We start from the raw sequence: 13,599 nt of genomic DNA on the forward strand, positions 1-13,599 counted from the left end.
ATTTGTTGTATTGTAAAGGGCCTGTGTGTGTGTGTGTGTTCTAGTAAAATGCTTTCCCCCTCGTTTCTTAGATATTTAAAGAAAATGAGTAAAGCAGAAACCATATATTTTCAAACAAGCATGATGATCTGGAATGGTTTACATTCCAAACTCTTAAACTATTCATAAAATTCTGGGGAATTCCATGTACTAATCAGGCTGTTAATACGATTTGCAAAGTTCCAAAATAAAGGTTTTAAGGCATCTGCACCATTTACTCTACTAACCTGACTAGCTATCTCTGAAGCTTTTCTGGCATGTTGTATTTCAAGGGTGTTGGTGCCAACCTGCATTCCTTTCCCTTTAATTTTTGACTCCAGGTCTTTCTTGTATTCTTTCTGTAAAAATAAATAAATAAATAAATAAATAAATAAATAAATAAATAAATAAAGCAACATTTTATAATATTTAGACACTCTGCAGACAGACATTCATCTGTAATCAAGGATACCAAAAAATGGCTGCACACATTAAAAAGAAAAAAAAAAAAAAAGAAAACACGTTTTACATTGTACCATGAAATGATTACCTAGAACTAGGTTTCTGAACGGCTTAGAACTGTATCACTATTCTCACTGAAGAAGGGTATATGAAGCTCTGAAGATTTCTTCTATACATGGTGAGGGAGGTGGGTTTAAATGAGTTGATGCTGGAGAAAGAATGTGGATTTTGAGGCCAGAGCACTCAAACTGGGAATGCTTAACATCTATGGTTTACTCATCTGCAAAATGGGGGTAATATTTCCTCCATGCAGGAGCCCTCCAAGGATCAATGAGACTGCATATAACATAGTGCTCAGCACATAGTAGGTGTTCAATAACTGAAAACTTCTTTTGGTCTTTTACTCCTCTATTCATGTGCTAAGACTGATTCACTGCTGTTCCTGCCGCTGTCATGCCATTCAACTGTTTCTGGATGGACTCTGCATTTGAGAGTCTGAAGTGATATTTCCAAGTATTACTGACAAGTGATTACAAGATCGACCTCTTAATGTGAACTGCACATGTCACCATAACAGAAGAATTGGACAGAATTACTAATTTAGGAATATGTGCTGATAATATTAACCAAAGACATGACAGCGGCTTTTAATGCTTTAATAAATTTAAAGAACACAGATACAGCCAAAGATGGCTGTAATTTTTTAAAAAACATATAATAATTTTGAATCCTTCTTTAAAAAAGATGTTTTATTTATTTATTTGAGAGAGATAGCAAGAAAAAGCACAAGTAGGGGGTAGAAGGAAGGAGAAGCAGGGAGACTGAGTCGGGGCTCGAGCGCAGGACCCTGAGATCATGACCTGAGCTGAAAGCAAACGCTTAACCAACTGAGCTACCCAGGTGTCCCTTGAATCTTCTGTACTTACAATGCAATTAAACTACCAAAGAAGTTTACTGAACAAATGAATGACCATGAGAACCATACTAGATCATCAGCACATTACACTCCTCTGGACCCAGACACAATGATTAGGGCAGGTGTAGATTAGGGCAGGATAGAAGTTGATCCAATGAGATTCATTCCTAGGAACCTTAACTGTAACTATAAGAAACAGATGCTCACTTCCCATTGGGATTACTGGCACAGATGAGTTATCCCTCTGTTAGGAGGGGCCATCGCTTAAATATAGCCTCCCAAGTTTGAAGCAATAGAGAAGATAACAGAACTGAGAGAGGAAGGAAGAGAGACATCATTCAAATTCCAACCTCAAAGAAAATAGACTTTGCACTTTCTCTATTCACAAGCCAAAACATTCCCTTTGTTGCATAACCCAGTGTAAGTTGGGTTCCTATCATTTGCAGCCTGACTAGTAGGGTTACCACCATCACCATTACAACAGTTTATGAGCCTGTGAGGACACAACTTTAAATTTCTCACCTCTCAATTCAGTCAGACTCTCCTCAAAGCTCAGTGCCATTACCTGATTCCAAAGTCATGACAGACGCCAAGGATGAAAGAACTAACAGCGCTTCAGAGGCATTTCATTCCTTCCCACAAATTCCACGTAAAGTGAGCAACGGCCACTTCCATTTCATAAAGAGGTTTATGGGGCGGGGGGTCACTGAGCAGCCGAGGAAAGGGCTGGGGGACACTGCTGGGTCGTGAACAGGAGAGCACGTGAACCGCACCACAGTTACTGACGGATCATGACAACACGGTTCCCAATTCTCTGCCTTTCACTTCTTTAAAAGATGAGGTTGAGTTTCATACAGTTATTCTAGTTTATTACATACATTTTTCTCTACAAGCAGAGAGTGGTCATTTTTCTCATACCACATGGCAGGGAGATGGTAAACATTTTTTTTTTAATTCATTGACTAGGAAATGACTATTAGGACATAGTTACTTACCATCTTCTTGCACATAAAAATTATGGAATGTGTATAAATCTTTGAGAGAGACTGAGAGACAAGGAAATCAGCTAAAGATTCATACATTCTCAGTTGTTAAATAAATATACTCACATCACTAGCCATTTCAGATGCACGTTTTGTTCTTTGAATATCAAGAACATCTGAAGTAAGTTCCATTCCTTTGCCTTTTATTTCATTTTCCAAATCTTTTTTATATTCTTTCTATGAGACAAGAACATTAGAGTCAAAATACCACCAAAATTGACCTCTTCCTTCTCAGATCCAAGAGACACTCAGATATCACCTTAATTGACCTCTCTTCAGTGTTGATACTGTTAATCGTGTCCTCCTTTTTGAAAAGGGCTTAACACTACCTCTTAACCTTCCTCCTACTAAATTTCCTGGGACATCCTTGAACTGATACACCATGTCACATGTTTTCTAGAGACTCCAGAAAGGAGAAAATATCTCTAGAGAGGAAGGAGTCAGATTCCTGAGTATTTATGCTCCTAATTTTCTACAGAGATTCTATTTTCTCTTTCAGTCATGTTTAGAGTAGCTTCCAATATTATCAGTATTTTCCCTTTCATCCTATCTTCCAGTATATTTTGGTACCATATTGGTGCCATATTTTAAAAAGATGTCTTCCTTTTAAGTGGTGAGGAAGATCTTAGGAATGGATGCTTCTTATTAATTATTTGAAGTATTTCTTTGAAAGCTGTCTATAAAATATGAATCACCAAAAGATCACAGTTGAAAAAGAATTGGAAATTACAAAATCAAAAGGATTAACATAGCCAAAGTTTAAAAAAAATTCCACTTTATTCAGATTCATAAAACCGAATAATTTCCTACACATTGATAACACATAGTTTGAATGTTATTTATTTTAATATTATATTTTAAGCAGATCCAAATGTCTTCACTAATACTTATATGTAACTTGAGGTTTTTTTCCTGCTAGTGAATTTCCTTTTTTTTCCTGCTAAACACATTATGAAAACAATGTATTTCTTGATTCAATTCAACTGAGTTGCACTTATGACTAACTTGCCAGATACAAGATGAGGCTTCCTTCCTTTAATAATAAGTCATGTTCCAGTAAATTCTAGGGTTCATTTGATGTTATTTTCTCTTCATCCAGTATAATTAAATTAGCTAGTCCTCTGCTTAACTAATAGCCTACAAGACATTGTAATGACCTGAATGTAATTTTGGAAAGAGTTCTGGAGTCAAATGACCTGGATGAAAGTCAGAGTTCTTTTACTTACTCGATCATATGACCTCAAGTAACCAAGCCTCAATTTCTACACGCACAGGCAAAATGAAAATAAAAATACTTATCCTACCAAGGTCAAAGGGCAATTGGAGGAATCAAATGAAACAAAAGTATAAAACAATACTCTGAACATTCTGAAAGGCAATATAAATGTCAAAACTATAATAAAGTAAAAAATGCAAAGACAATTTAAAGCTAAATGCTTATATTTAGAAAGTAAAAGTCATAATTTCATTAAGTCACTGAGAGTTCCTTTTCAAAATCAGACATCTCTATAACTGAATTAAAATATGTTTAATCAGTCTTCTGGGCCTTTTCCTATCCTGATACATACATTCTGAATCAATACATCTAAAATAAGATTCATTCAAAAAAGAGAAAGAAAAGAGAAAGTCAATGGCAAGTAAATTAAAGTCATTTGTGGATCTTAAAATAGGTCTTACATTGTCACTTATATGTAAATGATAGATTCTCCTTTAAAAGTTTCATATAAACTGCACATACTCTTTAAATGGAAGACAATTAATAGTAGGAAGTTGCCATTTGATTAGCCTTTGACTTCAAAAAATTTGAGAGGAAACAGGAGTGAGAGAAGGTAGGAGAACAGAAGCACACTTCCATGAATTATATGTCTATTTCAGCCCAGCAGACGTTACAACAGTGAAACACATTAAATTTCTAAAAGCAGTTAAATGGTAAAGGCCAGTTGGCATTCTGTTACTAGGGGAAGTTCATGTACAGAATGATACTCAAATTCATTTCACTGATTTAAGATATTGCTTTCAGGGATAGTTTCTTCAGTTCAAAATTCAGGGTGATGTGGCCTTCTCTAATATTTCTCCTAAATTAAAGAGCATTTATTTAAACAGGGAATTGGAAGACCTCCGAGTTACTTTCCAGCCATTAAAAAAACAAAAACAAAAAGAAACTTTTAAAGGGATGGATTATGAGCATGATATTTTTAATTGTTAGGTTTGAAGAACTATTAAGTTCTTACCAATGTAATACATAATAATACATATTACCAATGTAATACATTAATTGTGAGTCAAAGTGCACCAAGTTTGGAGTGGGAAGGAGCAGAATCCTGTTGAGAGTAAAATGAAAAATCAACATGAATTCCTATCTTCTCTCTGCTAAATAATTTTCCCCCTTAGAACACAATCCACTCATAAATAATGTGCCGTTTATCCAAACCTTCACATTTGAGCCTCTCATTTCTGATATCAGATGTCATGAGAATGCTGCTGGGGAGCTGCAGAGAAAGCTGGTTCTAACATGTATTTTTAAATAACTAAATTTGAAAAGAATTAAATTTGCTTCACCCATATTCAAAAAAAAAAACTGCTATCAAACTATTTATAGAGCTTCTGAGATACAATCAAACACAAAATCAGAATTATTTTTCAGGTTTTTCCAGGAAATCTAGGTGATTTCTTCCCCCAGCCTTAAAAGGAAATGTCAACACACACTTTCCTGTTTTTAGTGAAAATGGAAAACTCTGTTAATAAAGGTCAGAGTGAGAGAAAGAGGAATGGATTAGCATCTCAACCAGTTAGTAGAGAATTGTTGGGTAAATATCTCCTGGGTTATTTCTTTAGTTTTCTTGCACAATATTTAATAATAAACTGCAAGACCATACCTCTTTCAGAAGGTTGGTGATGTACTTAACATGTAAAAATTCTGGAGTCTTGTCTAAATCCAGTGATGACCTTCCTTTAATCTCCTTCTCAAAATCTTCTCTGTAAACTTTCTGTTAAATAAGACCACATAATTTGAAGTTTAGAAAACACAGGTCACTGTTGGAAAGGTATTAGAACAAGAGTTCCCAGAACAAAACTGAGGATTTCCTTATATAATTCTACTTCCTCAGAGTCCTCATAGCCACAAGAAAATGACTCCAACTTTACAGTAAATCTTAGAATCCTATCAAACAAAAGCAGAACCATTAAGTACCAACTGCCTCTGGGAAAGCGCTCAGAGTGAGGCTTCTTAACATCTTACTGGTCTGTCATTGTTTGATGCCAGCCTGATTGAGAGGAAAACCAGTAAAGCTGGATATTTGAGAAGCACCAGAGTGGTTCATTCTAAAGAGAGTGAATCCATCCATTGGAAGAAAATCTGGCTGCATGGAAGGCCATTCAAAGCACAACAGCATTAATGCTGAGGTTCTCATCACCCCTTTCACTGTTTCCCTTTTGTGAATTTGGCAAAGGAGGCTGGAGCACATCTTCCTTTAATGATTTTGGCACTGAGAATATTTCTCTACCATCTATGAATTAAGTTACACTGTGAGGAGTCTTATCTTCAACTCATTAAATTGTTTTCTAGGTAGGAGTTCACAAAACAAGGAATGGAAAAGGGAATACAGACAGTGATTGTAGAGGACAGACATCCACACCCCCACCTCCCCTTTGACATTCTTCTGCCACTCTTTGGCTAAAATTTTCTCAATTCCTGATTGGAACTATGCATTTGAAAACCAGTGGCAACTTGTGCTTTAGGACTATAAAAACAGTCTCTCTAAATAACAAAGATGTCCATCCATGTAAAACATTTACCAAACAAAAGCTCATATTTCACTAGCTAAATATTTTATTCAAATTGCATCACAAAGATGGAAAAACTAACTTCTGTATGAGATTGTTATTAATGGAGAATGAAAGGCCATTTCTACGTTCATAATATTCCTATTATAAAGATAGGAAATTATATAAAGAAATTCTCCCAAACCATGAGGGAGGATTAGAGAGGCCTGTTGTGGCCTCTCTTACATTTGTGTCACATACAGCTGTTTAACAAATGATCTATGTAGAGAGGAAAAAAAAAAAAAAGCCCTAGTAGATGTCCTGGAAATACTAAAATTCAACAAGGTGATTCAAAATTTGCATTGAGAACATTCTAAGTTAAAGGAACTATAGAAATTCCCAAAGAACAATGAGAAATCACCCTCTTCTTTATATGAAATTAACTGAAAGTATACGGTTATAAGACTGAATCTAGGGCATTTGCAGGACAAAAAAAAATGTTTCTTTAAAAAAGCAAAAATAAAAATTCGGGTATATTTATTTATTTCAGATAATTCACTTCAAAAAGCCCTTCTTCTATGAAAAACTTATTTTACTGAAATAAGTCACTAAGGAAGGTTGGTTATGACTGGAACTGGCCAATACATGACTGGGCGGCAGGGGGGGAGAAAAACCAAAAAAAAAAAAAAAAAAACCCTTTTGTATGCTTTTTGTGAAACAGAAGGCAAAGAACAAAGCCAGATTTAGAGATTTCTTCCAGAAAACACACTAATTAAACCTCTATCTGGCCTTCAAAGAAAAGTGAGAGAAGCATAATTATAGGCTAAACCAGAAACATTAGTGACCAACCCTGAGATCATAAACACTTAGCTTTACCCAGAAGAGGCTCAAGAAGCTCAGCGTCAAACTTGCCTCTTATGAATAAAAACCATCTCTAAGCCGGATGATTCTCTTTGTGTCTACTTCATTGGACCTATATTTAAAGATATTTTTCACATCAACCTTGGTCTAACTAAGATTTTGAGATTTTTACCTTTCTAGCCTTTAGAGTGTCAATTTAGTCTAAAGATAGTTTCTATTGAAAGATTTCTCTTTCCTCAAGCCCTGCTGAGCAGAAATATAACTGCTGAGCCTAAAAATCTAATAGCCAGTGGCTATAATTAAAAGGAAAACATGTCTCAGCTTCTGCAAAGGATAATTCCCCCCTAGCGAAATACCAGAAATCAGAATAGCAAAAATGGAAAGCCAGTATTAACAGATGCCCACGTAGCCCCTGATGTAAACGAATTCCATAACATGTAATAAATGTATTACTACAGTTAAACCTTAAAGCTGTTTGCACCTGATGTCAAAATGGCCAACTGGAAGGAATTGATTAGTTCATTTGATTGATTTTGGTTTGTTTTTTTTTAAGTCATCAACATTTTATTTTTCTTTTGTACTACGTAGCCATGGCAATGCTAAAAGCAAAGTGCCAGTTATCAGACTTCCAAGATCTGCACAAGGAAACATGCCTACATAGCACTTTTTCAGTACCAAAGGTATCTTTAAAATCCCTGTCATCTGAATTTGTTATTGGGGAATCTTTCTTTTTTGGAGGTCCAACCTCAACAGAAAAAAAAAACCAACTGACATTTCATGAAAGAAAAACAATTTGGTCTACGTTGCCCATTGAAACTCTGAAAAGCAGATGATCCATATATTTTGGTTTTCTTTTTAATCCATCTGGTTTTTATGACTTTAAGTTAGGGGACTATTTGTATTCTTCCATGAGTTCATGTTTCCCAGGTGTGGTTGCTGGACTACTGACATGAGAAGCCTCTAGAATATCGTTAAATATGATGGCCATGCTCCTCTGCAAGATGCATGAAGGATGTCCTGGGCAGCAGCATGAGGATGTGCATTCCCAGCAGGCTTCCCTGAGACTTATCCACGGAGAGTTTGAGAACTACAGCATGGGACAGAGATGAGGAGGGAAAGTGGGGTCTTCAGAATAGAAGGTACAGAGAGGATCAAAGTCAGGAAAACAGGGGAACATTTCCCTCTGCAAGTAAGACAAGGAGATGTAGCACCAACACTTCAATAATAATAGTCTGTGGTTGATGGGAAGAACGCGGAAAGCCTAGTATGAAGGTGCTAGATTTCTCCTTAAAGAAGGAGTCATGACGAAGAGTGAGAGGCAGAGAGAGCCAGGGGGACAGCTGGGTGAGAACCACATATACCATGGGCTCTGGAGGCTCCACCCAGAGGTTGCCTTCCAGCTCCCCAGCTGGTAACGGCGCAGCACTTGACAAGACTGGATGTCTGGATCATCCTAAAATTTATATGTGCAAAACCCCCTCAATATGATGGATGCATTTGGAGGTGGGGCCTTTGGAAAGTGATTGGGATGGACAAGACCATGACAGTGGGGCCCTTATGATGGGGTTAGCACCCTCTTACAAGTCACAAGAGAGCTTGCTTCCCCTCTCTCCTCTCTGCCACAGGAGGACACAGCAAGAAGGCAGAAAGCTGCCACCCAGAAGAGGGTCTCACAAGAACCCTGACCTGCTGGCACCCTGATCTCGGACTTCCAGCCTTCAGAACCGTAAGAAATAAATTTCTGCTGTTTGAGCCACCTAGTCTGGGATACTTGGTTAATAGAAGCCCAAACTAACACAAAGATAGTCCAGTAAGAGTTATCCCATTAAATGTGAGTTGTTGTAGGGCTTCTGAACCAAGACCAAATTTACCTGCTCTGCCAATTCAGTTAAAACAAACAGCTAAAGAAAATAAATAAATAAAAATAAAACAAACAGCTAATTTACTCAAAGTATTCACCTGACTAGTCTTGATCAAATTCCTCTCTATTGGCTTAAGAAGCTATGAGATTTGAAAAATACAAGTAATGATCTTCTCCTTTCTTGCTTGAAGAAGGAATTAAACAACTTGGACAATTCAACAAGCCATAGTAATGTCTGAGTGCCCTTTCCCTGAGAAGTTGAATTATATAACATAGCAGCACAAATAGCAACAAATAGTATATACATTGTTTTCAAAATTCCTATGAGAGTTTTATTGTCCAGAAGTTATCATTTCTCCTTGTTTTGGTGTTGTTATTGGAGAACAGAAAAGATCGTACCCACAGAGGACACCTCAAGTGGACCCCCACTCCACCCCCACCCAGAGCAGTGGGGCTATACTGGGCTGATACTGCTGTCGGCTACTTCTGTCCCTTTGAAGTAGTAACTTGGTGTACCCACAGAATCTGGACGTCGGCTGCGGGGAAAACCTGTGTCTGGTGTCTGGTCCCAAAAAATGTAGGTTAAAAAAAAGGACAGAAGAAATCTCAGTAGGACAGAGCAAAACCATTTGGGGAATATATTGATGTGATTCAGTATCATTTTAAGTAGAACACAAAGTGCATATGTACAAAAAATTCTTAACTGCTCTCTTCTCTTGATATTTTAAAACTTCCATGTCACTGTTGGGGTGGGAGCAGATCAACTACATAAGCTAACAGAGAAAAGAGAATCACTCATGACCTGACCACTTCCTAAAACATTGGCATTTAATGGATATGTAATTTCAGATAAGATAACTAATTTCAGTAGATGACTATCCATCAAGGGATATACCCGCCTAGCATCAGTACCTTGAGGGGATTAAATGATTTGACATATATAAAGCTTTTAGCATAGTGCTTAGCACAGACTATTTAATAGATATTAGTTCTATAATCACTGAAAAATAAAAGGTAAATAAAGCAACCAGCTCTTCATTTTCTTTTCATTTTTTTCCTACTCTTCATAGTTTTACATGGATTCAACCTGAAAGTGTCAACCTTATCAACATGGAATGTGAAAGGGCAGTAATGAGCTCACTTGGCCTGATACTGTATTTGCCAAATGAGAAAAACTAAGAGCCATAGAATCCCGATGACCCAGACAAGATGCCAGATCTAGAATAGGGATTCCCTGGTCTTCTTGAGCAGTGTGCATTCCTCCAGACCCACTCAACATTCTTTTTTTTAAAAAAATATTTTATTTATTTATTCATGACAGACACACAGAGAGAGGCAGAGACACAGGCAGAGGGAGAAGCAGGCTCCATGCAGGGAGCCCAATGTGGGGCTGGATCCCGGGTCTCCAGGATCACACCCTGAGGCAAAGGCAGGCGCCAAACCGTTGAGCCACCCAGGGATCCTTCCCCCCAACATTCTAAATTACTTTGCTAGTTCCTTTCAAATGACAAAACATCAAATATGCATTAAATAGTTGATCATGGGTAGGGATACCTGGCTGCCTCAGTTGGGAGAGCATGTGTTTGAGTTTGAGAGCAAGTTCATGAGTTTGAGCCTCATGTTGAGTGCAGAGATTACTTAAAAAATAAACAAACTTGAAAAAAAAAGTTGATAACAAATCAGAGGGACTCACCTCACTCTGCATCTTCTGAGCCTCCTTGGAAGCTTGATAGGAGGGAGTCTCAACAAATTCAAGCATGGATTTCCCCTTATTTTTCTCATACTCTTCTTTATATTTAACCTTCATTGAAAAAAGGGATAAAAAGCATGTAAAGCTCACAAGTCCTTAAACATATAGAGCAAAGTAAAATAAATATGTCCAAAATTAATCCTAGTTTATAAAATCATATTATTCTGGCCATTTGAGTTGGTCACTGGGTTCCCTGTGGTAAATGACATACAAAGAAAGTAGAGAGGTAATATATAAAAATATTTAAGGGATAAAAATAACTTAGAATTACTAAATCATGTAGTTCTAGGACTTGGATGAGGTATTTAAATAGCTGGGATATATAGATATAGCTCATCTATCAGGGTTTAACATGTATATGCTCATAGTATACACATATATACATAGAGACAGAGAAAGAGAAAGAAAGAGATCCCTGTGATGGCTTCGAATGTCTTCCAGTAAATCATGGGCAAGGAGGAAAACATAGGTGTGATTCTCTGTCTTTTGGCCAAAGGGAAGACCGTGTTCGCTGGGACTGTTGACCTCTCCCACAGACACTGAGCAGCACACTCACACAGAGCTTTTATGGGATTGCTTTCAGTTTCACCCTGCATTATTCAATAATATCGTATCATGAATCATTTATTTCAATTACAACAAATCTCCATCTTATTTTAGTTTATAAAATGATCGATACTTTCTATCTCCTAATACAGAAACTAGAATTATATGTAAGCTGTCAGAGCGATTGGCTTTTTCTTAGCAATATACCTTTTTAAATTAAATTCACAGAAAAGTTTTCATCATGACTCATTATGTTCAGAAATGTATTTTCACAAAAATTCTTAGATATAAGCGATTTTTATGAAGTTGCTTCTTAAATTATATAATAATAGCAGTTTTAATGATGATTAAATCCCAAAGCAGTTTTTCAATACTTAGAACTTTGTGGTAAACAGGAAATGTAACAGGTTTTTAAACTCCTATTTGTAGGCCTATTTTTATTTCAGAGAAGTATGACAGATCAATGAAAGTGAAGTGTGGTAATATACTATGCTATGATAAAACTTTGGGGAAAATTATATTTAAAAAAATACAATGAGGAAAAAAATGTACATTTCCAAACCTTAATGGAGAGCCAATTGGTTTATTTTTAATGAAGGTGGGTATCAAATCATTAAGAAATTTATGTTCCACAGGGTACCCTTCATAGAGTGATGTAAAATTGTATCTTAATAGATGCTGGAATGACATCTTTTGCAATTACTGGAACTCAGAATAAAAAAAAAAAATTATAGATACCACCTTTAAAGTATGCAGGCAATATTTTTTTTAAATTTGTTTCAGGGAATATAGAGTTTAACAGTTGAAAGAAACATTAATGTAAGATAATTTTTAATAACTTTACTAATTGATCTGAGAAATTTGAATAAACTTTGCACCTGAAAAATTAATTTTGCAGCTCAAGATGACTAATTAGTACACTATAAAAACCGAAATCATCATGAGATTCGCTCATCGTTTAATCAATTGATATATCTTAAGTTTAAAACTGTGTGAAGTAACTTATTTTATGAAATGCTTTTACACCAAAACATGCTTCCAGCTTTCCAACCCCAGTAAAATAGACAGAGTAGTGTTTGAGATTTTCCAAAGCAACATTCACATTCACAGGATGTACATTCTGTTCAGCAGCTGCACCTTTTTGCTGTAGGTGCATGGTAGTGGGTGGTTAAAAGGTCCAGACAGAGAGGGCACAGACCTGACTCTGGAGCCTGGCATTGCCTTTATGGTGCAAATGTTCGGCAGCATCCGCGTCAAAATGATACATTCCTTTGTTTTCCTCAAAAAGCTTTCTATATTCTCGCTAAAATAGAGAACATGAACATAATTCAGAACAAAAGAGATCAATTAGAACAACCAATACTTAGGGATGCAAACTGAAAAATACAAGCCAATAAGAACTGCAAAGCTACCAAGTCCCGTGTCAGTGGGCTGCTCTTGTAGGTTTCTGACACTGAGGAAAACCAGCAATGCAGGACAGACAGGCAGCTCTCAGTAGTCAACGTGAGACATCCTAGAGAAGCAGGAGACCATCAGCTGTCAACACAGCCTAAAAAGACACTGGGGAGTAGCAACGGAAAAGCCAGTGACAGGGCTCATGTGAACAAGCAAGGTGGACAAAAGAAAGGCAATTTGTCCCGCCCTTCTTCTAGAACAGAAATGTTTTGATAGCATCTACAAAAAGAGAAGGAAAGAAGAGAAGAAAGAACAGAGCAAAGGAAAGCTAGAGGCAGGAAGGGAAAGAAGTTGTGCACAAGGAAGACTGAAGGATCATAAGAAAAATAAGACAGTGAGAAATAATTCAACTCGTTTTCCTAAAAAGAGAGAGTAGGAGGAGCCTGGAAGAGAAACAGAGGAGTCTGGGGATAATCGGTTGAATTTTTAAGGTGAAGAAATTGAATGAAGACTACTATTTAGAGACACAGACAAAAAGGTAGATCTGGAAGAGATGCCAAATCTGGCAACCGTGAGACACCAAATACAACAGGCTGCGATGAACAGAAATTGCTTCATGATTTCTCTCACTGGAGATCAGACACTTAGTTATTTCACCCTCTTTGGAAAAGACCTCTAGAGATAAATGGTAACTCTCAAAGACTCAAGGCTATAGAGACTTCAGCTAATACTGGTTGCTTGTTCAGCAATGAGGATTTCAGGGAAAATGACAATGTTGTGTAGGATGCAGGGAGAGGTAAGTCACATTTGAAAGGGAGTGGGAAAGAGCTGTCCAGAGGAGAGCCGACATTCAGGTCTCAGCAGATGCTCCAGGGATCTGAGAGTGAACCAAGAAGAGGCACAGAGCCAGGTGTGGGAAGCATGGAAGGATGCACACAAGAACGGTCATTCCATGGGGACACAGTGACAGTCCCCAGAGGCACTC

At 37.0% G+C, this 13,599-nt stretch overlaps 1 protein-coding gene across 4 annotated transcripts in view; it reads right to left on the reverse strand.

The window, feature by feature from the left end:
• Nucleotides 1-13,599, reverse strand: part of NEBL (nebulette) — a 341,032-nt gene that overhangs the window by 53,559 nt on the left and 273,874 nt on the right. For 3 of the 4 annotated variants that reach the window (XM_072749362.1, XM_072749361.1, XM_072749360.1), the window contains 5 exons: nucleotides 12,418-12,522; nucleotides 10,617-10,724; nucleotides 5,316-5,426; nucleotides 2,506-2,616; nucleotides 267-377 (listed from right to left, as the gene is read on the reverse strand). The exons of the other annotated variant lie outside the window; for it this stretch is intronic. In XM_072749362.1, coding sequence (XP_072605463.1) covers nucleotides 267-377; nucleotides 2,506-2,616; nucleotides 5,316-5,426; nucleotides 10,617-10,724; nucleotides 12,418-12,522 — 546 coding nt within the window. The remainder of the gene's footprint in view (nucleotides 1-266; nucleotides 378-2,505; nucleotides 2,617-5,315; nucleotides 5,427-10,616; nucleotides 10,725-12,417; nucleotides 12,523-13,599) is intronic. 4 annotated transcript variants of the gene reach the window in all.

The sequence above is a fragment of the Vulpes vulpes genome, chromosome 2 (genome assembly GCF_048418805.1).
Source record: "Vulpes vulpes isolate BD-2025 chromosome 2, VulVul3, whole genome shotgun sequence".
Lineage (NCBI taxonomy): Eukaryota > Metazoa > Chordata > Mammalia > Carnivora > Canidae > Vulpes > Vulpes vulpes.